This window comes from Acanthochromis polyacanthus, chromosome 5, assembly GCF_021347895.1.
Source record: "Acanthochromis polyacanthus isolate Apoly-LR-REF ecotype Palm Island chromosome 5, KAUST_Apoly_ChrSc, whole genome shotgun sequence".
Taxonomy (NCBI): Eukaryota; Metazoa; Chordata; class Actinopteri; family Pomacentridae; genus Acanthochromis; species Acanthochromis polyacanthus.
Window position 1 is genome coordinate 22,486,044 of NC_067117.1, and position 23,242 is coordinate 22,509,285.

The 23,242-nt window shown below is 39.6% G+C and overlaps 1 protein-coding gene across 1 annotated transcript in view; it reads right to left on the reverse strand.

Moving 5' to 3' along the window:
* Positions 1-734: 734 nt before the first annotated feature.
* The window catches only part of tafa4b (TAFA chemokine like family member 4b), a 26,556-nt gene continuing 4,048 nt past the window's right edge, over positions 735-23,242 (reverse strand). The window contains exons 3-5 of the mRNA XM_022198248.2: positions 17,678-17,833; positions 3,971-4,095; positions 735-1,782 (exon numbers count right to left, since the gene is read on the reverse strand). Coding sequence (XP_022053940.1) covers positions 1,771-1,782; positions 3,971-4,095; positions 17,678-17,833 — 293 coding nt within the window. The 3' untranslated portion in view covers positions 735-1,770. The remainder of the gene's footprint in view (positions 1,783-3,970; positions 4,096-17,677; positions 17,834-23,242) is intronic.

Genomic DNA, 23,242 nt, shown 5'->3' on the forward strand with positions numbered 1-23,242 from the left:
CATAGCTCACAAGGCAGCATGTCTGAAAGCAGAGGCTCTCATTCACAGAGGAGCAGCCCCAGCAGGCTAACCCCTGGGCACACTGACCCGACACATTCACATATCACAGAGGCAGACTGATAGAGTTTGAGAAAGACTTGCATTTGAATGCGTGTACGTAAGAGAGAAAAAAAATCGATTTGGAAAGCATGAAAGCCAAAAAGCTGCACACTAGTTCAAACAGCTGAGAAATTAAGATACAATGTGTGGGACAGATTGCACGAAAACTACTTTAACTGTGCCATCTTTAGGATGATAAGCAGTATGGCAGAAAAAAAGAGGCAGAGGCACAAGAGAGGCACAGGAAGATTCAAAGGAAAGGGGAGTGTGAGAGGGAGACTGAACAGAAATAATGGAGAGACGTATGATTTTGGTTCGGGGCGTTATGCTATTGTGTTCAGTGCAGTAATGATTGCGGCATGTAGAGAAAAAAACATGTTTGCAAAGGGTTGAACTGCCATTATCTGTGGCAATTATTTCAGTATATCTCACTGAAGCAGCAATGTGGAGGGGAATTCTGGAGACAATCAATAGGCAATGTGCAAATAGAAAAACATACATCTCCTGAAAAGAAACCTTTTCATTTGTTTGTTTTCCATTTTCAGTGCTTTTAAAGATTAGGAACGTGGAAATTTGGGAATGAAAGTAGAAGAGATTTTCCAATGAAGTGAAAGAACAACATAAAGACAACTTCATCCTCCTTGTTTGAACATTTATGGGCCTCCTTTTAACAGTTAACATAAGAGATGTCACAGACTGAGTATAATAGATCAAAGATATATAACTTTGAAGGCTGAGCTTGGAAATGTCTCTGGGCTAAAAAAAAAAAAAAGAAGAAGAGAGAGAGACAAATGATGAATCACACTTTGCTAGTTCATATTGTTCCAAGCTGTATGTAAGCGAAGCTCGATAGTCTGAGTCATTTTTAATCAATAACTACTCAAATTTACTGGATTGTGATATACATATTTATCTACTTCAAGTGTCAGACATTTTACAAAATGCTCACCTTCAATTTCATGTGACATCCACAGCAAAACATGGGCGATATCTAGAAAAACAAAACATTCCCCAATGGTTTCGACTAGTGCAAATATCTTACATGAATTTTTAATATGTTGTTATGATCCTACTGCAATTCCTAATTAGAACTGCAAAATGACTCCCGCAAAACAGTCTTCATGGTAGTGACTTGACCCACAAGAGCTATTTGATGCTAATTTGCTATTTGCTAGTTATGAGCTGCTGCTTCACTCCTCCCAAATCATCTCCACCGTTTCCACTATAGCTTCTACACTTCGACAACAGGCCTGGATTGTGTCCAGCGACACTCTCAGCACAGCTTTCAGTTCACACCTCACACTCATCCACAAATGCTTTGTTGAAATATATACTTTGAAATGCTTAATTGGCGTTTGGATTCAACCATTTTAAATCAATCCACACTGTCCGTTATTGGAAAATAAGAGTCCCTTTGTTGTCCAGATGTACCCTGATTGCAGTCCACTGGTCTCAACAACCAGCACAGTAAATACGCTGTATGTTTGGCTCCACATGGCCGAGTGTACACAGTTTGCGACGAGTACATTTTATCCCATTGCTTTGAGATGGATATCTTGACAGCAGTCCCTTCCATGATAGTTTTCCCCATCGTACAGTAAATATGTGTGAGTCATCCATCCTTTCCACATGGAAAGTTTCAGGTTTCCTCGTGGCTCAGTGGCTCTCTTGCTATCGTGTGACCTAAAAAAGAAGCAATGGCACAGAAAAAAAAGAGGATCAGTATCATGGAGACATGTAATTACATGAAATGACTCTGTGTCCAGCTTCACACTCACTGAATGAACGTTTCCATTTGAAAGGGACGATCAGAGGTCAGAGTAGAATATTTAAAATCAAACAATTTCCCCCCTATTTCTGGCTTTGTGTCCTTTTCATTGGATTGAAAATGCTTGTTTGCAGTGTAGCTGCTTGACTGATTGCAGGGACCAACAGTGTCTCGACTGCCGGAGCTGGATTTCACATGTCTTGGAGCTGTAATGGTTTGTTTACACTTGGGCAGTAAGTTGAAGGCATATAATTGGAGATGTAAAGAACTTGTTTTCCATCAGTAAAGCCTATCCTTAGTGCATTTGCAATAAACAGATATTCTCACATATTAAAAACTCCAGTTCTGCTGTTCGAGTCCTGCAAATGCTGTACAAGTTAGATCACAAAGTTAGATATATGAAATTGGACATGTGAAAATATGGATTTTATGGTGTAGCATTGCTGCTGTTCCTTGTTAACAACGTTCTGATGCCTCGGTCAGGCAATCTATGCATCTTTTCTACAGCACGCCTACACTGTGTGGGAGTGAAAGAAAGATGGACAGATACAGACGACCATGGTGAATAAGATGCTGAGGTGGTGAAAGGAGGTCATGGGTAGAAAAGAGACCCAGTATAAAGAAGAATGACGCAGAAAAAGCGAGAGATCATGGCCATGTGAGCAGTTGCCGGGGAATCGATGTCTCATTGCAACTATCTTCAGTGACATCTGCCACCAAGTCTCCAAGTAACTGCTCCCCGCTCCCAAAGCACCTGCAAATGCACAATTAACGTCCACTGATGCGGTCAGCTGATCGGCCAGTCAGACAGGGGTAGGAGGAACAAAACGGAAAGAAAGGAAGAAGAGAGATGGCAACGTGCAACAAAATGAGGATAATTGCACCTATCAGTCCCAGAGTTGGTGTTAGGCCCAGGGTCATTAATTCCAGCGCCGTTGACTGAGCCCAGCAGTGCCTCTGTTCCTCAGTCTATCCCACTCACCAATTTAATTATGACTCTTAATTGTAAAGCCTCTGTGGAAGGCCCCAGCCATAATGCATTCTAATGAATGCGACAGATGTTGTGCTGTTATGCCATCTCTCGAGCAATTACTCTTATGGCGTCTGCACCGCGCTCCCTTCCAACTGTTTCTCTTTTTATATTTCACCTGTAAATAAACTGCACCTGCTCCGTCCCATGACGTGCACTCTGGCACATACGTACACACGCGCCAGTCGTCAGTGCCGCAAATTAACTTTCACACTCCACCAGCTTACAAAGGGCCATGAAGGACCCTCATTTAAATCAATTTATCTCAGCTGAACGGCATCAGTTTACATGGCATCACACGGTGGTTGTGTGAGGTGCGCCGTGTACAGAAGTCTTGTTGTTTTTGTTTTATTCCTCATCCTTGCCTAAAGAGATAAAGTTACAGCAGCTTCACAAATAATGCTCATCTGGGGTCTTACTTCCTGACTGGCTCCATATTTTCTTTGTAATTTTTTTTATTGATGTTTAAATTTAGTAATTAAATTAGACTTCACTCTTTTGTGGGCGTCCTGAAGATTCAAACAACCTTTGTTTACAAGATTATCTTTACTTTCCTTGGTAAGCCTCTCTGAGGTCTTTATTTTCATATACAGTTATTTACAGTGTGAAAATAGCAACAGTCATCAAGCTGAAAGTGTGTTTACCAGGCACTAATTAAGGCAAGATGTTTCACGGAGAAAAAAACAAAAAACATATGAATTCAGGATCAAAGTTAATTCCATCTACATCAAATATTAGTCAAGCCGGGAAACTCAAAATAATAAATTTACCTAATATTGTTGCGCATTATATGTTTCCCATGTGGCTATTTTATGTGAGCGCTGCTAACTTCACACACTTTGTTGCCATGTAAGACAATATAATAAACTCTGTGATTATCAGAGCTGGTTCTGTGAAACTGAACTAACCGAAGAAAAAAACGACAGAGGCGATAAAATCACGGGAATGAGCAGCATGTGTGAGGTGACACGCATGAAAAGGTGCACACACTTGATGAGCAGACGCTGGAGGGAAAAGAAAAAAGAGGCAGACATGTATAGAAACATACAAATACAGACAGGCATTATTCTCACCTTGGTGGTTTTGACTTTGTTGCCGGTGCTGCAGGACCAGCCAGTCAGGTCAGGTAGGACTTTACACTCCTCTCCATCCATACACGGCTGCATCTGGCACCACCACTTCTGGGCTACAATGGAGGCTGCAGCAGTGAGGGGAGGGAAACACAGACAGCAGGTTACTGGATGGATGATACGAGTAGCATACCGTAGTATTTACAGCAAAACACAGCTGCATCCTAAACTGTAATATTTATCACCTCAAAATACAGTTGTAATGCACTGTCAGTATTTCCTGTATAGCTCCAGCTGGCAAAAGCTGCATTTCAGAATAGCAGAAATAATATCAGAAAAAAACAGAATGCTGTATTTATATAGAGTAAAAGTCACAAGCACTGTTCATGATGCTGATGCTACTGCAGGAACCACAGTTAAGTCAGCACCATGGACAGCACTTGAGGTTCTGCACAAAACAAACCTTCATCTCTGTGAAGTCAAATGTTTGTTGTTTCATTTTCACAGCAGCTAAAATGTATAGCTGCTATCTTCTTTTTAAAAAAATGAGATTAATGTAATCCATCACAAGGCCTCCTGTAGAGTGAATGGAGGAGGTACATCCACAACAGATGAAAAAGAAAACAGGTAGCACAGGGGAAATATGGCACAAAATCTAATGTTTATTAGTGTGCGTTTGTGCAGATGCATTTTGCATTGTGTGTGTTCCTGAAAGATGCTTCCTACAACTCAAATGAAATGATTGCTTATAATCTTACTTGCCTTTTGTTTCTGGGAAAATCAGCAAAATCTCAAGGCACATTTAGACAATGAGCCAATGAGTATTTTTCCTGTTGCATAATACAGAAAGAAAACAGGATTGTGATGAACTGCTATCAGTTAAAACAGTCTGCTCTCTCTGTTGTATTTCAGACAAAACACTGCTGTTTATGATCTATTTCATGATGTTTGCAGGTATAAAAGAGCTCTCGGAAACACTTTTCCTGCATTTCAGGCAAAGCTGTGAAAAACAAAAAATGGCAAGGGCTTTTATTTAATTGACTACACACATAATTTTTCATTTCAAATGACAATATCAGCTTTAACAATATGAGTAAATAAAATCTCTGAAAATGAATTTCAGGCAGTGTTAACCCGTTTAATCCCAAATTTTTCCCTGCAAAATAAGAGCATGTATTTTACTCCTTAGACTTCCCTAGCACATAATATATATATACATTTTTTCATTTTGTGTTGGCTTTGTTAGTGCAAATGTAGCTTTTATATTCGGCAACAATTGTTACCGGTGGGAAACCGCATGGTCTAAATTTACAGAAAGTCTTCAGTTTGACCTATTTACACATTTTAGAAAAAAAAGGAAGAATAACACTAAGTGCAATATATCATAACTAGACACGGTTACAAATGTGTTCAGAACTTTATAAGATACAGAAAGACACTATAGCAATGCACACTGAAGAGAACTAAAATTGACAACTTTGCATTTACTGCATTTCACAGTCTCGTAAAACAGTTAAATAACCTTAGAGCTAAGAATGTTTCATCTTACAAAGTAAGAACCGATCGTAGTTTACAAATAGAAAATAAATTCACATTGTGGCAGTAGCTTAGATTGATTATTTACTGAACACTAACATCATGGCCAGAAGATGAGTGTGCATAATGCTTTCATGCAGTCAATAGCTGTTTTGTTTATGGCATTAACTTGTGAACACCCTTAGAGTTAGAGGATCCATCAGCAGGAATAAATCAACAGGGTCTGCTTTAGTTTGTTTCATGCTGTCTGCTGAAGTTCCTCCATAGGTCACAAAATCTGGTAGACTATGTATTGGCTATGTATGTATGTACTGGACTATGTATTATGCTAGCAGCAACAAATGTTGCCATGCTTCCGTTTACTCTTCTTATGATTAAAAGATGCATGCAGGCATAAAATTCTCATTATATATCAGTAGTATACCCTTTCAAAAATTTCTGTACAAAATAGCTCAGTTATATCTGTTAATTAAGGTTTTGAAATAAATTCTTCTTGTACAAGTTTGAGGCAGACATCTCCTTCCATCGGTGCAGGCAGGAAGTAAAGAGGCCTAGTCATGTGACCATTTACACCAGTTACATGACATTGCTGCAATTCAGAGAAGACAACCTATTCTTTGATTTTAAAACTTGCATTAGCTGTCCAAAGCCAAAACAACACTTTTAGAGAATAAAAGATAAAAGAAAAATGAGCAGCAACAATTGTTGCCAGTGGGATTAAACGGGTTAATCTGACTTTTTCTTTAAGGATACTGGATCTGATCATTTCACATTGTGTCACAGCATTCCAGAGAGCTTCTGGAGATGTCAGGAATACCTGACTTTTCTGTCTTCAAGTGCCCCATAAATGACAGTCAGCACTCCTCGGTCTTCTTTGACCAAGAAGTTAAAACTTCTACATGTGACTGAGTTCTTTATCCTGCTGAATCTTCAACAAAGATGTAAACCAGAGGATGAAGCTGAGCGTGAAGAATAAAGTGTGACTTCTTCTTAGTCAGGTTGGAGATGATTCGGTGCAGGCGTCCAACTCCACAGTAGTCAACACACCCCCTGACCAAAATATCCCCTCCACCATGTTTCACAGTTTGATCCATGGTGGGATCATTCTCTATCTCCTGTTGGTCTCCTTACATACTCCATTCTGTTACTGTTGCAAAATCTCAAACTTGGATTCATCAGTCGAGTAAATAGGACTTTTTTCCAGTCTTCCGTCTGAAATGCTTCTGCGTCTCAGCCCACCCTGAGCATTTAGCCTTGTTCCCCTCCTGAGAAATGCTTTAGAGACTGCTGCTCATCCTCTGAGACCACCACTACAAAGCCTCCTTTTGACAGTTCTTTTGTTGATTGGAGACTTGTGTTCTCTGTTTAGCAAATTCTGTATCTGTGATGAAACTGCAGTTTCCGTAGAGTGATTTAAAATGCTGTGCACAGGACCATTTGAAACCCTTAGCATCAAATCTAGCTATGATTTGGTGCTGAGAAAGGCTGCTCTTTGTTGCAAAATGACCTCTGACACTTTCACTTAGTTGCGATGACGTTTCTCACCAGCACAGTGTCATATAGTGAGCAATGTTCTGATGGATAAGCACAGCAATGTTTATAACAGGTGAAGCTGATTTTCTTGAACAAGCCTATGACGAGTCGATCAAACTCATCTGAGAGCCATCTGGGTATGTGATTTTATCGAGAAGAAAAAGTCTGCTTGAACGGTCACCTGAAAGTAGTGCAAACCCTTGGTATTTCATCTTCATTGTACACATTTTTAAATGTTCCTACATCCTCAAATGTCTATTTTTTTCCAGGTTTACATAGAAATATAACAGATTTTTCATGTGGTCTCAGACTTTTGGACCCCACTGTATGTGCTAGAAAATAAAGCTTGGCCTGATCTACAGTTAATCTAGTGTTAAAACCCAAAGTTTTCTCATGTCTTAACAGCTGACACTCAAATCTTCCAGATCATCTGATCCACTGTCTAGACAGGAGGCAGCTTGTCAGCTGAGAATAACTCAATTCCTTCTCTCCTAACTCATCATCCATCCCTCCTCCTGCTTCAAGTGTGGATGGTGAGAGGGATCAAAGGACACACCTATTTTCTAACTTCATTACGGTGCTGGGCCGATGATGTCTAGAGAGAAGTTCTGATCTGTGATGACTTGTTTCCAACAAAGGAAGGAGAATGGTGGGACTGTCAGGAAAATGGGCTTTCAACTGCATAATGCAGAGGAGCATAGAAAAATCCTCTCAAGCATCATGTTAGGAGAAAACACTGTGTCTAAGAGAAAGAGAGAGGAGGGAGGAAGGCTAAATAATAGGTGTTCACTAAGAAAACATCTTTGTAGTGAGGAAATGAGCAGTGAGAGGAACTCAGAGAAGCAGAGAGAAGGGTGGGAAGGAAAGCGGTCGTTTGAGGATGACTATCACTGAGTCGAGTGGTGAAAGGCGCAGATTAAACGCAGAAAACACAAAGAAGGAGAGCAACAAATCCAAGCTGCCAAGTCACCACAAAAAAAAAAAAAAAAAAACCTCTCACAGCAATAACGGGGCATAATGTTGAACACACTATTATGATGCATGAGTTCAGTGGCAGCAAGCGGTTCTAAAAACCAATGGCTGTGTAATGCTCGTTAATGTGGCCATTACAGAGTCGGCGACACTGCCTTGCACTGTTAGAGTGTTATATGGAGCTAATAGGCATGGCCTTTGAGTGCTATTATGGAGTTAGCTTTCCCCGCACCTTATCTCATGCTATCATTAGGAGGGTGGGACAGGCGTGACACTTAAGAGCCCGACTGTCAAGTCAGAAAATGGACAGAGGCAGGAACATGGCCTGTGATGTCAGGGATGATTCACATGTTGGATGGGACTCAACAGGTCAGTGATAAAAAGATTAGACAAGCACACCACTGTAATCATCACCTCTGGGACCACATTTTTCCTTCCTCCACTAATAGTGCATGTCTACTGATAGCCAACAAATTCTCAATTCACATTAAAACCATGCTTTTCTTCATATGAACATCTTGAATTTTACTTTTCGGGAAAATTAGCAAATTTGCTGACTTATTTGGAGTCAAAGGACAACAGTGATACCAGTTCTTCTGTCTGTACAGTAAATGTGAAGCCACACTGGGAGACAAAAAAAAGTGGAATTATTTTTTTTAGATATTAAAAAAACCACAAAAACATCAATAAAAAACAGGTTGTGAATTTACATGTCTAATGTTGAGTAATGTAACAAACATGGCCACTAAAGTGTTTTAATGCCTACGACTGGCAACACTGTTTGATCTGTATGTTATTGTCTTTGCTTATGCTGTAAAACACCAACTCAAAATCCTTGTATGTGAAAACCTACTGGGCAGTTAAACCTTTCCTATTCAGATTCTGTGAACAATCATGATTTTTTTCAAAGATAGTTACATTTTTGACATAAAAAGAATTTTACTTTTTCTTTAATAGTTGCCTATGTTTAATTCAAGCTTAGCATAAAGGTCAGAAACAGATTGTAAGGCTCTGTCCAAAAGTAACAAACTCCATCTACTAGAATATGAAAAAATATCCAGTTAACACATCATATGTTGTTATGCCTTATTATAGCATTGCTGTATCTGTACAAAGCCCATGGTGTATGTGTACTGTACTGGACTATTTCTCAGTCAAGAAATCAAGAAATCTCGACCAGCTAAAGATGGAATCGTCCCCTCTCTGACCTACCAGAGACCTACCAGGTGTTCTTCATGAAGAAGCTGTGGACCAACACGGTCCCAGGGAAGGTGAGTGTGGATTCAGTTTCCAACCCCCCAGAATGACCTCAACACTTAACCCGCACGCTTTGGAGAGTCACTGGCTCTGCTTATATACAGTGTCTTTGGATTAAAACGGGTAAATATCGCCATAAAAAATTTCAAAAGTGTCTTTTGGGGGGTCCAATTTAACATTGGACTCTCGTTAACTTCCAGCTCCACTGTGGTGACTTCAGAGCTCCAAGAAAACAGCAGAGCCTCCTCACAACTGTCCTGTGAAACAACACATATTTTCAGCATTTTGTTTTCTGTACAACAAACACAATACAACATGTAAGCGTGATGAACCCATATAGAGCTGAGCGTCGTTGTTTCTCACCCTTTTGCATGCACTATATGTTGATATGCTAGGCCAAGCTAACCAGCTGCTTGCTGTAGCTTCAATTTTCTGTACAGATATACAAATAGAGTCAAGCTTTCTTTAAACATGCATGTGCCAATTATTGTGCATCACCTCACTAACACTTTTCCACAACTCATATACATAAGTTGTTCTTTGCTTTCACAGTTAGCTCCTCACACAGTCACACTGGCTGACTTTCAAAAAAAAAACTTATTGTATTTAAAAATGGTTGTGCTAAATTGACATTGGCAACATTTTATACACGATCCCGTCACATTATTCTTGGAACATACGACACATCAGAGTGAAAACTAATCTCTGTCAAGTTGTTGAAGTACAAAAGAAGACATACACTTTTCAGCTAAGGTGAGTATAACACATAGAGTTCCTGTGAGGTTTACCTATACGGATTGCATCCGTCTCACTGAGCTGAGATTTGAATTCAAAACAGGTGCCTATAATAATTAAAAAGGTTTTCAGCTCAGGCATACATTTCATCACAGTTACTCTCAGCTCATTACAATGGCATCTGCACTCAAAATGGCTCCCTTTCAAGTTCTCTTGCAAACTTTCAGCACGGGATCGGCTGAGGGCAAACGTCTAGACAGTGCTTTGCTCAAGGTGCAGGTGATTAGGCAACACAAGGCGCTGAGGCTATGTTATTCCCAAGGTTCTCATCTAGTCTCTGGGGTTCTCTAAATAGGGTCTGTGGAGGTTTCACGCTATGAGGCTGCCTACAGCTCCGTCTCTCCTCCTACTGATCACAACACGTCACTCTCGCACAGACTTGATAAATGTCACTCAACATTATGCCAGGTTCATTTTTTGCGCGTGTGAACAAGTGTGCCTGCTGTATGATCATTGATCCCTTCACAGCTTCTGCTCATTTCTTCCTGTTCCACCGCTTGCATTGTCATTGTAATGTTTGTGACATCAAGTGGACGAAGCTGAAATTGCAGGTTCCCGGCTTTACATGGAAACCAAACTGAAGTCAGATTCCTGTGACCAACTTGTTGTTGTTTTTTTTTTTATGTATGCTCAGTTATTGTAGGCAGTAACATGTGACTTGCCAGTAAAGACTTTGAGATGTGGAGCTCCACCTCTGCAGGTATTTAACAAATGTGTCTACTGAAAAACAGGGAGCACCATGCAAAAACTTGATATGTAGCATCGCTCTGGCTGGAAGAAACTGCTCCCATTTTCATTAATAGTTAAAAAATATTCCTAGAAAGTAAGAACAAAACAAGGCATTTATAGTCCATACATGTCTATATATGCATATATAATATACATTACTTTATCTCATGTTTTTCATTGTTCTCACATAATGTCTTCTTAGGAATCACTGTAAGCAGAAAACACGACATGAGATCAGACAATTAACTCCACCACGCTACAGCAGAAAAATGTATTTAATGAAATGAACTATAAGTTCAAAGGGACTTCCTTCATATGTAACCCGTTCATCCAAAGTCATCTAAGTCACATGATAAGGAATAATAGATTAGCCTTTGATATAACAAAACTAATTCAATCACTACACATCCCATTGAATGATTCCAGTGTGGTCTGTCTGATGTAAGGCAGGGCATGCTAATACAATATGCGCACTCAGGCTGTTGGAGTGTTTCCCCATTAATACTTTACAAAGGCACCGCCTGAACTCACTCAGTGGAGCAACTGGGAGTAGAAACTCCAACAGGGAGTTTTACTTTGTGTCTACGTGTGCATCGCTGGGTGGGAATGCCTTTTGTGTGCTATAAATGTCTTTGTGTGTGTGTGTTTTATTTTATATATATATATATATATATATATATATATATATATATATATATATATATATATATGCACATGGATGCAGTCCCCACTGTGCAGGAAGTGTAAGACGTAATACACAATCACAAACAGGCCTCGCTCCCAGGTCATTACTATTTAAAGGGAATATGATGTACCTCCACATACACACACATACACACACACACACAGAGGTTGGGGACGCACCCAGAGGTATGAATATTCTCAGGCTTTGTAACTGTTCCCCTCAGTGATCCTGGTGTGCCGACACAGTTGGAGAGCGGCATCCATCTCTTTCTGCAATGATTTACTAACATACTGTTTCTCTCTTGGCCCGGCTCATGCAGCCACGCCAGCACACCCAGGTATGCATGATGCCAAAATGCAAGTGGAAGGTGCACTGAGAAAAAAAAAAACTGTCAAAAAAAAGATTATACATGCCGAAGAGTTACGCACATACGCAGGGAACAGGCTGACAAAATGACAAAAGCATGACATTACGAGGCAGATATTATAGTAAACAACAGCAGGTTGATGTGTGCTGAAACACTAAACTAAATTTCGTGGTGCAGAAATGAAACCCAGTTTGTCTGACACCGTATCACACTCCAAACAAAATCCACTCATCCACCGTTTTTTATCAGGTCACTGCGCTCTCTGTCTTTCTCCGCCAGCAAACACACTTTTAATGACAGTGGCTGTGGAGAGATTTGAAGTCCTAGTTTTTGGCACCAAAAAAAAAAAAAAAACCCTGTCACACAAATACAGTTTGAGTGTTTTTTACTTTTACTCAACTGGATTTTAGAGAGAATATTATCATTTTTACCTCATGATAACAATCGGATGGTTATAGTTACTACTCTGGTTCCTTTTAGCTCTGCATGCATCAGCTGTAGTATTTAAATGCTCCTTACATGTTAATGTATCAGTCATCTGACACACTGTAAGGGGTCATATCTCATAATGAGTGCCTTTCTATTTGATTGCTATGATCCCAATGCTTTAATTTCTCACTTTTGCAGAAAATGTGAATGCAAGACTATTGCTTGAGTCTTTTTCTTAGATGATTCTGTTGGTATTGACTTTTGCAAAGTCTATATGTGCGATGCTCCACAGGTGTACAACAGCCCAGGAGGGATTACCCACATGTTGTGTTTGAATATAGCTTTCTTCTAGGATATTACACCGACTTGCGTTTACTCCCTGATGGTACAAACAACCTCAAATCATGCCCAGTGCTTCCCTAACTAACCCCGCAAGCTTATGAGCTCAACTAAATTTGGCAGAACCTCAGCTGAGATAAAAGAAAAATAACATTTGATTTATTCTGAATGCTGCTCCACATGTTGTCTTCACTTAGACAGGCGAGAGTTTTCTCTCCTTCCCCAAAACATAATATCTGTGAGATGCAGGCAAGCAACTGGACCCAGCACATTTCTCTCATAGAGAGCAGATGAACCTCTTGACCTCAATTTATCGTCAGTTATCAATTCTACCTCTACACACTCCTTAGACATTTCCGAATGACCTCCCCATTCACGGCACAAACTCTTCATTCTCACACACCACCATCAGCGCTACTAATTCTAATAGAAATAAAAACAAAAACACAGGTTTCAGGGTTACTGTGATGAATAGAGTTCACTTAAAAAAGCGTGCCCCGCTGTGCAGCAGCCAGTAATGGGACTTCTAACCATTTACTCCTCTTTCAGTCAGCATCAATAATGTAACTCCATTTACACTATGGCTTTTCTACAAAGGCTGGCTACTGAGAAGGGGCTTACCTCTTTCCATTTGTGCTCAAATCTAAAAAGTGTGTGTGCGTGTGTGTGTGTGTGTGCGTCTGCGTGTGTGTGTGAAAATGTTGGATGAGGTGAGATCTTTTGTAACTGTGAACTCAGAGGTCAAGCATGACTCATGAGATAAGTGCTGCTAAGCACGGGATTTGGAAGTGAGAGGTGGTGAGACTCAGAGGTGAAATGTGAATAGGAAATTAGAAACCTCATGACTGGTGTGAAGGTTGAGCTGTGCTGTTGTGTGTGTACGTGTTTTGTTAGTTACAAGGAGAAATAAGTGAATAAGACAGTAAAGAAAACAACAAAGTCATTATTGAACGACTTTGAGTCACACAATCAGTCTATCAGCTCCTCATCAGTCTCATTTCTTCCTTTTCTTCCAGTTGGCAAACCACACCAAGCCTTTGATGTGAACAAATAAAAGCAAGGCATCAGGGCAGTGCCGATTCCAAAAGGTTAGCAAAGTTTCACATGATTCCTTATTTATCCTGATTTCCATTACAAAGCCAATCATCTTTGCTATGGTTGCCTGATTTTATCATTATCAACCAATAGTTCCCGTCTAGGAACTCATCAAAGAGGTTAGAAAACAAATCTACTTTTTTATTGGGGGAAAGTAGTGCTGAAATGAGCTAGCAGGTATGTTTGTGATGGAGTCATTTCAATGGGAAAAGCACCGTCTACTGGTCACATGCAGCAACAGCAGCACGGTGACTTCAGGTTGAAGATCAGCAGTGTAGACAGTAAAGATTAATAAATGTGGATGGTGTTTGGTTGGGATTTACAACACATGCGTGCAGCACAGAAAGCCAGATGTAAAGCACATGGAAATATGAACAAAGCGGATTGGGTTTTTTGTATTTGTTTAACCAAGGAATAAAATTACAAAACTAATAAGCAAGTAAAAGCAAGCAAATTAAGACACCAGTGAAAAACAAGACCAAACAGAAGCTCATTAACCCGAATGTGTCTGCCATTTTCTTATCCTCTGATTTGTAACAAGTTATTTGTAAGAGGTTTAACGGGGAATTAAACCTCTCAGACAACCAGATGTGAGCAATGTTTCGATCTCAATAAACGTCTTCTCTTTGAGTGTGATTAAAGGACTGTGTATTTTTTCCTACATAGCTCATAAACAGCACTTATTTTTAAATATGTCCTTATTTGTCCTTATTAAGTATGTTTGTTGTTATTTTTTGTATTTTGTCTCCCACAGCAAATGTGAACAAATGTTGGAAAAAAAAAAAAGGAATACTATAGCAGTACTTTTCCACATATTGGACTTTAGTGGCATCAGAAGAACGTTGATTATTTTCAATATAAGCGAGCAATTCTCATCATTATTTTTTAGACACACACAGGAGTAGGTAGGGACAATGCGAAAAGATGTGTTTCTCAAGTGTCAAAATGTGCTGTATTTTACTAAAATGTTTGATTTACCAAGCCAGGTGGTTTTAATTACTTTCTCTTAGTGTATTATATTATCTATCAAAAGAACTCAACAAACAGCAGGTCAGGGTGAATGAGGTGTCTTTTGGTGTCATTCATTTACCGCATTACAACAATAATGCACTGATACTCTATTTTCATGGCAAATAAACAAACCAAAAACTAAACATCTGATCTATTTCCAAGTCAGAGAAACATGTTTGTTCACAGATCTCACATCAAAGTCTATTTTTCTGCGGATTTATTAGTCATTCGAGTGTGAGTGTGGATTCAGTTTCCAACCCCCAGAATGACCTCAACACTTAACCCGCATGCTTTGGAGAGTCACTGGCTCTGCTCACGTATGAGACAGCCATGTATTTTCTTCTGGTGGAGGGCTAATACAGCGTGATTGGATCAGCTTGGCTGACACTGTGTGTGTATTTGATCTCAGCGGAGCGTCTGCAGATGATAGGGGTCAGTGACACTGCTTGTTTCTTGCTGGGTTGAAGCTCTCGGAGCGGACAAACGGGTGGAACAGAGGTCTATGAAAACAAGAGCTTTCATCTGTCTGTCATCTCTACAAGCACGCATACACAGCATGCATAAACAGGCACAGTTAAACATGAAAATGCTTGCTGTGTACGTGTGAGCAGCATTCTATGGATTATTAATTAACTTCGTGTTTTGACTCCAAATACATGTGCTTTTTTTAAATGACCGATTCACAGTCAAGACCAACATAATGGCTTATTGTCTTGATGTTATCCGCCTTTCATTCCCAGAACTTCTCTCTTGCTAGTCACCCAAATGTTATGTCTGGAACCATGAAACACATCAGAAGTAAATACTTTCTCTATCCCCATCTGTCGTATACTCGAGTGGCTTCACTAGATATAAAATGGAACGCTGTCCCAAATAATATTAGAACTTTAAAACTGAAAATTAAATTTACAGTCTGATGTCATGTGTTTGCTTTCCCTTTTATGAGAAATAAAAAGGAATGGGAAAGAGACACTGGTGACTTCGATTACCTTGTTAGTGGCTTAAACCGTTCATTTTACACAATCTCCTTGGGACACAATGAACCACAACTGTTGGTGCACTAAGATATGCAGTTTTACTTTCCCCCCATTATACACTGAAAAACAGATTATTTAACACCATTTTAACAGCTCTCCAGTGTATATGAAACATTATAATAACTTCCCTCAACTTTCAATTATTGGTTTCTGTAAGCAAAAGAGACTACAGTAGAGATTTGTTCCTGGTTTCACTCCATATTTTTTTTTCATTGTGTGGCTTTACCAAGAAGAATGGGACGACACAATACCATTTTTCAATCAGCCTTTCATGCCTTCAACCACGTTTGAAAGATGTAGCTCTGTTTGTGTTAGAAGAAGAGCAGTGGCTTCAATGCAGCAGCAGTGTGCCATAAAAAGGTAATTTTCACACAGAATCCAACCTGGCGGCAATTTAAAATAAAGCACAACCTATTAATCTTTGCTGCAACTGACTCATTTATTTATGTTCCTAATATTTCAAAATGATTCTGGTAATGATTTGTTTTAGGTGAGAAGCTTCATGTAGCAACTTTAATGATGCACGATGATTAAAAACATTTTGAGCCTCCGTGACCCTGTCAGATTCAGCAGTGCGTCAATTATTACAAAAACATGTTGTGCAGCCAAGCACTGTCCAAACCTACAAAACCTCAATTTTGAATTCCAGTCGTGTTCCTGGGGTTTCTGATAGATACCAAATAAGTCTGGCAGAAACGGCCCTGCTGCAGTGTTGGGAGGAGATGTCTACAAAATGATGCACCGGAGAAAGACTCACTACTTGGCTGTATGCTTGGTTGAATGTTCTCCTGACTGGAAGTGTCAGATAACTTAAATGAAGCATATAGAATATGCAGCACACTTCTATACAGTCTGGAAATTAGCTTTACAGTTACTTAAGGATGCACTTAGGGAGAAATTGTGGGTTCAAGAGATGACTCGAGCTGCAGATTAGCAAGATGGCACAGTTGACCATTTGTGCTGTTTTAACACAGGGGTTGCTACGTATAAAAATCAACCAAATCAAAAAAGGCCCCATCTGACCCCCTCAGCATCAGCAGATTTATTTATATTGCACAATGACTTTAATATACCTTCTGTTTCTTCACATGATAAAATTAAAAGAAAAATACACAAATTAGGTTGTCAGAGATGGAACTATGTGCAGAAAGCTAGCTAGGCGGATATCAAAATTTAATTACAGAAGAGATCTTTCATAGGTACTTTATATTTATTTGACCAACCACCTATCCCACATGGTGATATGATCCTTGAAAAAAAGCACTTTTTAAAGTTTAGTGCAGTGAATCATCAAAAAAAAAGGCTAACATCCAGAGTACCAATGCTTGTTTCTATCACTCTTAGTAACAGACTTTAAAGTTTTGCAGTTTTGCTACTAGAACTATGGAATTTCCCATGATACTGATGCTTAACGTGGGTTACAGAAGAAAATCATGTTGAACAAAAACAACGTTTTGTCTTTAGATTGTGACACCTGGACTGGATGTCAAATGGATATGGTTGCAGTTTCTAACCAAACTAAAATGTGTTTTTCATTGTTGAAGTTTTTATGTCTCTATCTCCTTTAGGGTTCAAAAATGCTGGAAAAAATACAACAAATCAAAAAGAACAAAGTTTCAACTGAATTCACCCCTGACTACTTTGAGGGACTGTAACTCTGAAAATATCTGTAATATGAAGGTAAAATGTTCCATGGCTTCATTAAATACACTAAAGTTTTTGTACAGTAACAAATCAGCTACAAGAATCAGTGTAAAACTGATTTATACAATGTGCTTTTTTATTTTTTACATAAAATGAACTCACATGCTGGCTCCATTTCTTTTTGATTACACTGTGACGTCTGGTTGTGTGGATAACTTTGCCTTCGGAAAAGCTGATTGAAGTCATAGACTCACACAAGCTTTTAGACATCGGGTTTTTACCTTCCACACAGGAGGGTCTGGCTCTGGTGGTGCCGGCGACCTGCCCCGGGAAACAGGAACACTTGACGGTTTGAGAGCGCTCCTCGATCTTATTCTTATTGCAGCAGCGATGAACAGCCACCACCTCACATGTCCCCTGCTTCACCTGGTAGGATACTGAGAAAGAGAGCGAGAGAGAGGGGATTTATTCTCTCGAAATTCATAGACTTTAAAGTGCATTTTATTGGTTTATTGTTGCAAATAATTGCATTTAAATTCTAATAAATTTGTGCTGCAAGTAGCAAATATACAGCAGATTTCTCTGAGGATTAAGCAAATCTGCTGAATAATTTACTTTTGTTTAAACTCCTCAATTTATTCCAGTCTCGCCGTGTTTGATTCATGAATAAACACTCTTTAGTGATACTTTGCTTTTATTCTCAGCCCTGTGCCCTCATTAACTTTGTCACAGAGGTGGCTCTGTTGTTGTCATTATGCGCAGGAATAAAAAATAATTTAAAGAGAGAGACAGAGAGAGAGAGAGAGAGAGAGAGGAGGAGGAAACATTGAAAAAAATAATAGTTTCTTTTGACTCCCTTCAGACAAAATAAACCACTTGATCAAAGCTCAGACATGCACATTTCACGAGGGAGTCGTGTGATGGAGCGACCCCACTAATAGGTAAAACCATTAGTTCTGGCCATCACTGTTAAGTCTGCATCTGCATTCATGTTTATGTCTTGGTGTGTGTTCCTGAAAGTCAAGATTTATATGAGGATAATTGCTTTTTAGCTTTTTACCTCCAGCACAAAAACAGCATCTCATCTCTCCTGATTATCTTCACACTTCCCTTAGTTCCCTTAATTGTAACATCGTCTTGCCTCGTGGCAAAATGTGTCGCTAGGTGTGTGTGTGTGATGTTACAACATTTTTAAACAGAAATCAATCTGTTCAGGCAAATAGATACAAATCTGTCCGTTGATGATACACAGAAATTGTGTTTAGTTCAACAGATCAGCCGAAGATGGCTTCATTGTATAGAAACACGCACAAAGACAGTCATGTAAGCAGTTTATATCCTAACTTCATTACATCTGCCACAGGTACATCACAAAGTTGCAGGGGTAATATGTAAACAGGCTTACGTTGTATGCTCATGTTCAGAGGTGCGTTAATGTTACATTTCACTCACTACATTAAACCATGAATCCCTCAAGAGGAGAGCTTCTGTGCCCACCTAAAGGAAAATATGCCGACTACAACTGTTGGGAAAAATGTTTAGTGAATCTAATCTTTGCTTATGGCTTCTGAATGGATTCCAGCTGCCTTATCTTCCCTCCCAAAGCTTGTTGTGCACTCTTGAGAGTCTCTGGCACCATTTCCCGAGCGCAGCAAACCCTGCTGGCGACATTACTACCTATAAGCCTCTTTACAGCCCTGCAAAAACCTTGGTTATACTGTACCATAAGCCCAGATTTCATTTATGTACGTGATTTTACCCAGACTCAAAAACTTTTCATGCTCAGCTGAATGAGCTTCGCAGGCAGACACAAAAGTGCGCACACACACACACACACACACACACACACAGCAGATGCACACATACATGGCACACACACACACACTGTAGAGGCTTCCATTTCTGCAGGCCATGGCCCCTCTCATCCTTTCTGATTTAAAGTTTGTTTGTTCTCTTCTCCAGAGAGCCCCATCAATGATCCCTGGCTCTCTGAGGGCACCCCTCCGCTATCATCCCTCCACTTTCATTTCCCTCACTCCTCTGTCTCAGGCTCTCCTGAGGCTGGAGCAGCTGCCGGATTACCCCCGTGCACACACACGCACTCGTGCACGCCAACACAGACAGCCTCTATCTACTGGTAGAAATCGAGAATAGAAAAATAAAACTGAACAGGACCAAATGGGATGAAAACTTTCAGCGCAGCCATAATTACAGCTGTAATAACCACAATTAAAAGCACAAAGCTGTAATGTAAAAAAAAATAAAAGTGTAATTCTGGCACAATCAAGTTCCCTTGTTTAATCTCTCATTATAATTGCTATGTACTAGAAATTAATTCTAGTGCTATTGCCAAGCTGTGACTGGGTGAGTTTGCTCAATCTGCTGGCCCCATGTCAGAAAAAAGGCAGCTTGTTAGCGAGAAAGGAAGAAAGAGGGAGCGAGAGAGTCAACCACGGGAAGGAAAAGCGGTGTCACAGGTAGCTGAGCGAACCAAGAGCAGCTCGCCTTGCGCTGGCATAATGAGGTCAGAAGGTGCACTGGTCTCCTCTCTTTATTTCCCATATCAGACCTGGGCAGAGGATGTTTGCATTTTAAAACCGTAAAGCTTTGAGGATGTGAGTGAGCAATGGATGATAAACTCACTTGAACTTCATCTATGCACCGTTATTCGAGTCTGTCCATGGTTTCTACCTAATTAAATCTAATAAAAAGTATATAATAATACAAAGTGAGGTAAGTTCAGGCTGGTGCAAGGTATGAGGACGGCACACGCTTCTCTGAAAGGGATTTTTGTTATTTAAAGAAGGCAGCAGAGCCTCCATTGGGTTTTCACATGCAGCTAAATGAAAAAAAAAGGAGCCCAAGGTGCTCTTCAACCAAATGCTTTAAAAGGCTTTCTTTCATGGCTCAAAAGGACACTTCAGTATGTTTCAGATGTTTCAGATGTTGCCGGTGCAGCCTTCATCAGGAAGATGCACAACACGCTGCATGCAGAAACACTTTTTATAACTGATACTGGTTTGTTGTAACTCATTGGAATAAAATTATGTTATTTATAACAAATATGTAGCTTTTTTAACACTTGACAACTTATCACATTACTTTAATTAAAATGACAAGCTAATGGGAGAAATTACATCATATCAGGCTGATCAGTGCTAATAAACTACAATCTGCAGATTAAAGGTTAAAAAAGATGTTAAAGGGATTTTATGCGAAACACTGTATTAAGTCTGGTACAAAATAATGATAGTTATAGAATTATTAGTTTAGTTCTTCTATCGGTAGCAGCCTGACTGCCTTATAAATAGTTTTCTGCTTTAATAATGGACAGCTGGCATTTTCTCCCATGCAGAGGAAAGTTGTTCGTTTTTTTTTCATGCAGCCTGGGAAAGGTCAAAATACTAAACAAATTTCTGAAAAATACAATAAAAGTAGGCAGATGAGTCAATACATACATGAATTTATGGGTATGTTTGTCTGATATGTTTGTGAGCTTGTGAGGTGCAGCTATGATTAATACAGGTGAGAATTCGAGGCGTTTAATCAATAATAGAGGTTAAGTCATAAAGAGTTTAACGCCTAGCTCTAAGGTGGGAGAAATCAACTTAAAAGCATCCACTTCTGTTGCCTAGAGGTAGAGGTGTTAAGTTATTTAGTATTTTTATAGCAAATAATCTCATTTTCAACCTCCCATAGTCTCATATACTGTCATATTAAATATATGTCCATGTAGTATCTGTGGTGAGTTACAGGAAACGCTTTCATTTTTAATGTAACATGCAGTGGTGGAAGAAGTAAAGCACCAACACAAAGAAAGTAAAAGCATGTCATTACACAAAAAAGTCCTGCATGAAGTGATAGAAGTACATTAGCATTAGCAGCTGAATGTGAAAAAGTATTGACTGTTGGAGTTGCTGCAAGTTTGAACTACTTTTATAGAGTTATATACAGATGGCTCACAGGAGAAAAAACACACACAAATCTGTTTCAGGTTTTCTCTAATAGTTACTGCAATATTGGATTTCTTGAACATTTATTGAAATGAAACCATGTGAGAAGTTTCGAGGGTAAAACCACAGTGTGATGGAGCTGTTAACAATTCATAGACATTTGAAATGTGAGCCTGGCTATACCCCGCTTTCTGGAAGAAGTCAAAAAGGTTGGAAACCACAGGTTTAATTTTTTAACAATGTGTTACATTTTAAAAGCTTGTTCTATTATTAACTGTGTTAAATCCTCATGTTAAAAGAAACTTAAGCTGTCAGAAAAATGCAGTGGGGTAAAAAGTAAAATATTTACCTCTGAAATGTAGCGAAGTAGAAGTAGCATGAAGTAAAAACATTCAAACAAAGTGCAGGACTTGAGTAAATGTAAACTTCCAAGCTCATACTGACAGTGCAAACATGCTCATGTTTAACTGTAATCTATCTAATTTGTATAAATGTTACTACATTGCTGCATAGGCCATATTTATTTCCTTAATTTGAGAAAAGAAAACCACCTATTCTTGTTTCATGTTTAATGCAACTCTACTAGCTACAAAAAACACAGTTTTCCTTTAAAGAAGAAGTTATTTTCTGTAGTGGAAAGTCACTGAGAAGTAGATGTTCAGAGTGTTCAGGGTTTCAGAAGTAAACAGAATAAAGTTGGACCAAAACCAAGACGTCTGAATTGAAAAAGTACAAAACAAATCCCAGACATGAGAAAAGTACCGCAGCTCTTCTGTGAGCGTCTCCATCAGCTGCTGTTCACAGCTCTGTTGCCTCTCAGCCTTCATCTGCTTAAGATTCATGTGTTGAGCAGTCGGCTTCTGGCTATATACGCATAATAACAGTGTATCTAATGTCTCAATGTTGACTTTAAACCATTTCTGTTATGGCCATCTCGGTGTAATAGAGCCCAACACACGCTGAGATGAAAAGACTTCTCAAGCATGGCTAAATGCTTCTATTCCTGCGGCAGGCTAACGGGAGGTGGAGGTGGGGTGGTGGTGGAAGAGGTAGAGGAGGAGGAGGAGGGTGGCAACAGTGGCTGGGCAGCCAACAAACCACGATACCTTGAACTGATGGGTTAGCCAGGCGATTGATGTGTTCTGACAGACACGGGCAAGCAGGAGCATTGTACAATTTATCAAAAAGCTGTGTCTTTCCCCTGTCAATACTTGACAAGCATGTCCATCGCTATGAAAGAGCAGGTATCTAGCAAATCTGTCAGAGGGAGCAAAGTCGCCATAGAGGTGACTTACTGTGTATCTCTGCAGGAACACACGGGGAAGTTCTAAGAGAGCAAGATTACAATTATCAGCGGCCTGAAACAAGGTAAGAGCGATGTCAAACATCTTCTCGTGTCCAAAATCTACTTCATATTTACATTACAGCAAATCTCCTCATGCTGTTTTCTTTTTATTTCTGACTCTTCTTCCCTTTAAAAATTTCCATTTGCCCTCTTCAAGCCCTTTGATCACTCATTACTCTTCCTTGCTCCAGCTCCTCCTCACCCTGGTCCTGCACAGCCCATCAATCCTCCCGTCTTATCAGTGTTTTACAGGCCCACATCAGACCTCACCCAGATTTATGCTAATTATCATAACAGGTCTCTGGCACAGCTGAGTGCTGCTGAGCAACAAATCTGTCCCCAATAAAAGCTGCTCACTTGACCTTGCCGGCTCTGTCTTTTAAAGGGGACATATTACAAACAGCCGTGGAGGAAGCTGGAAACTGGAATACAGTATAAACTGGTATACAGTTTGCGCAAGTAAACGGAAAAATAGCGCAAGGCGGTGCAAGTTTTGTCAAGTATGCACAAAAATATCAGCTACATACTCTGAAATGAACCAAGGAGGG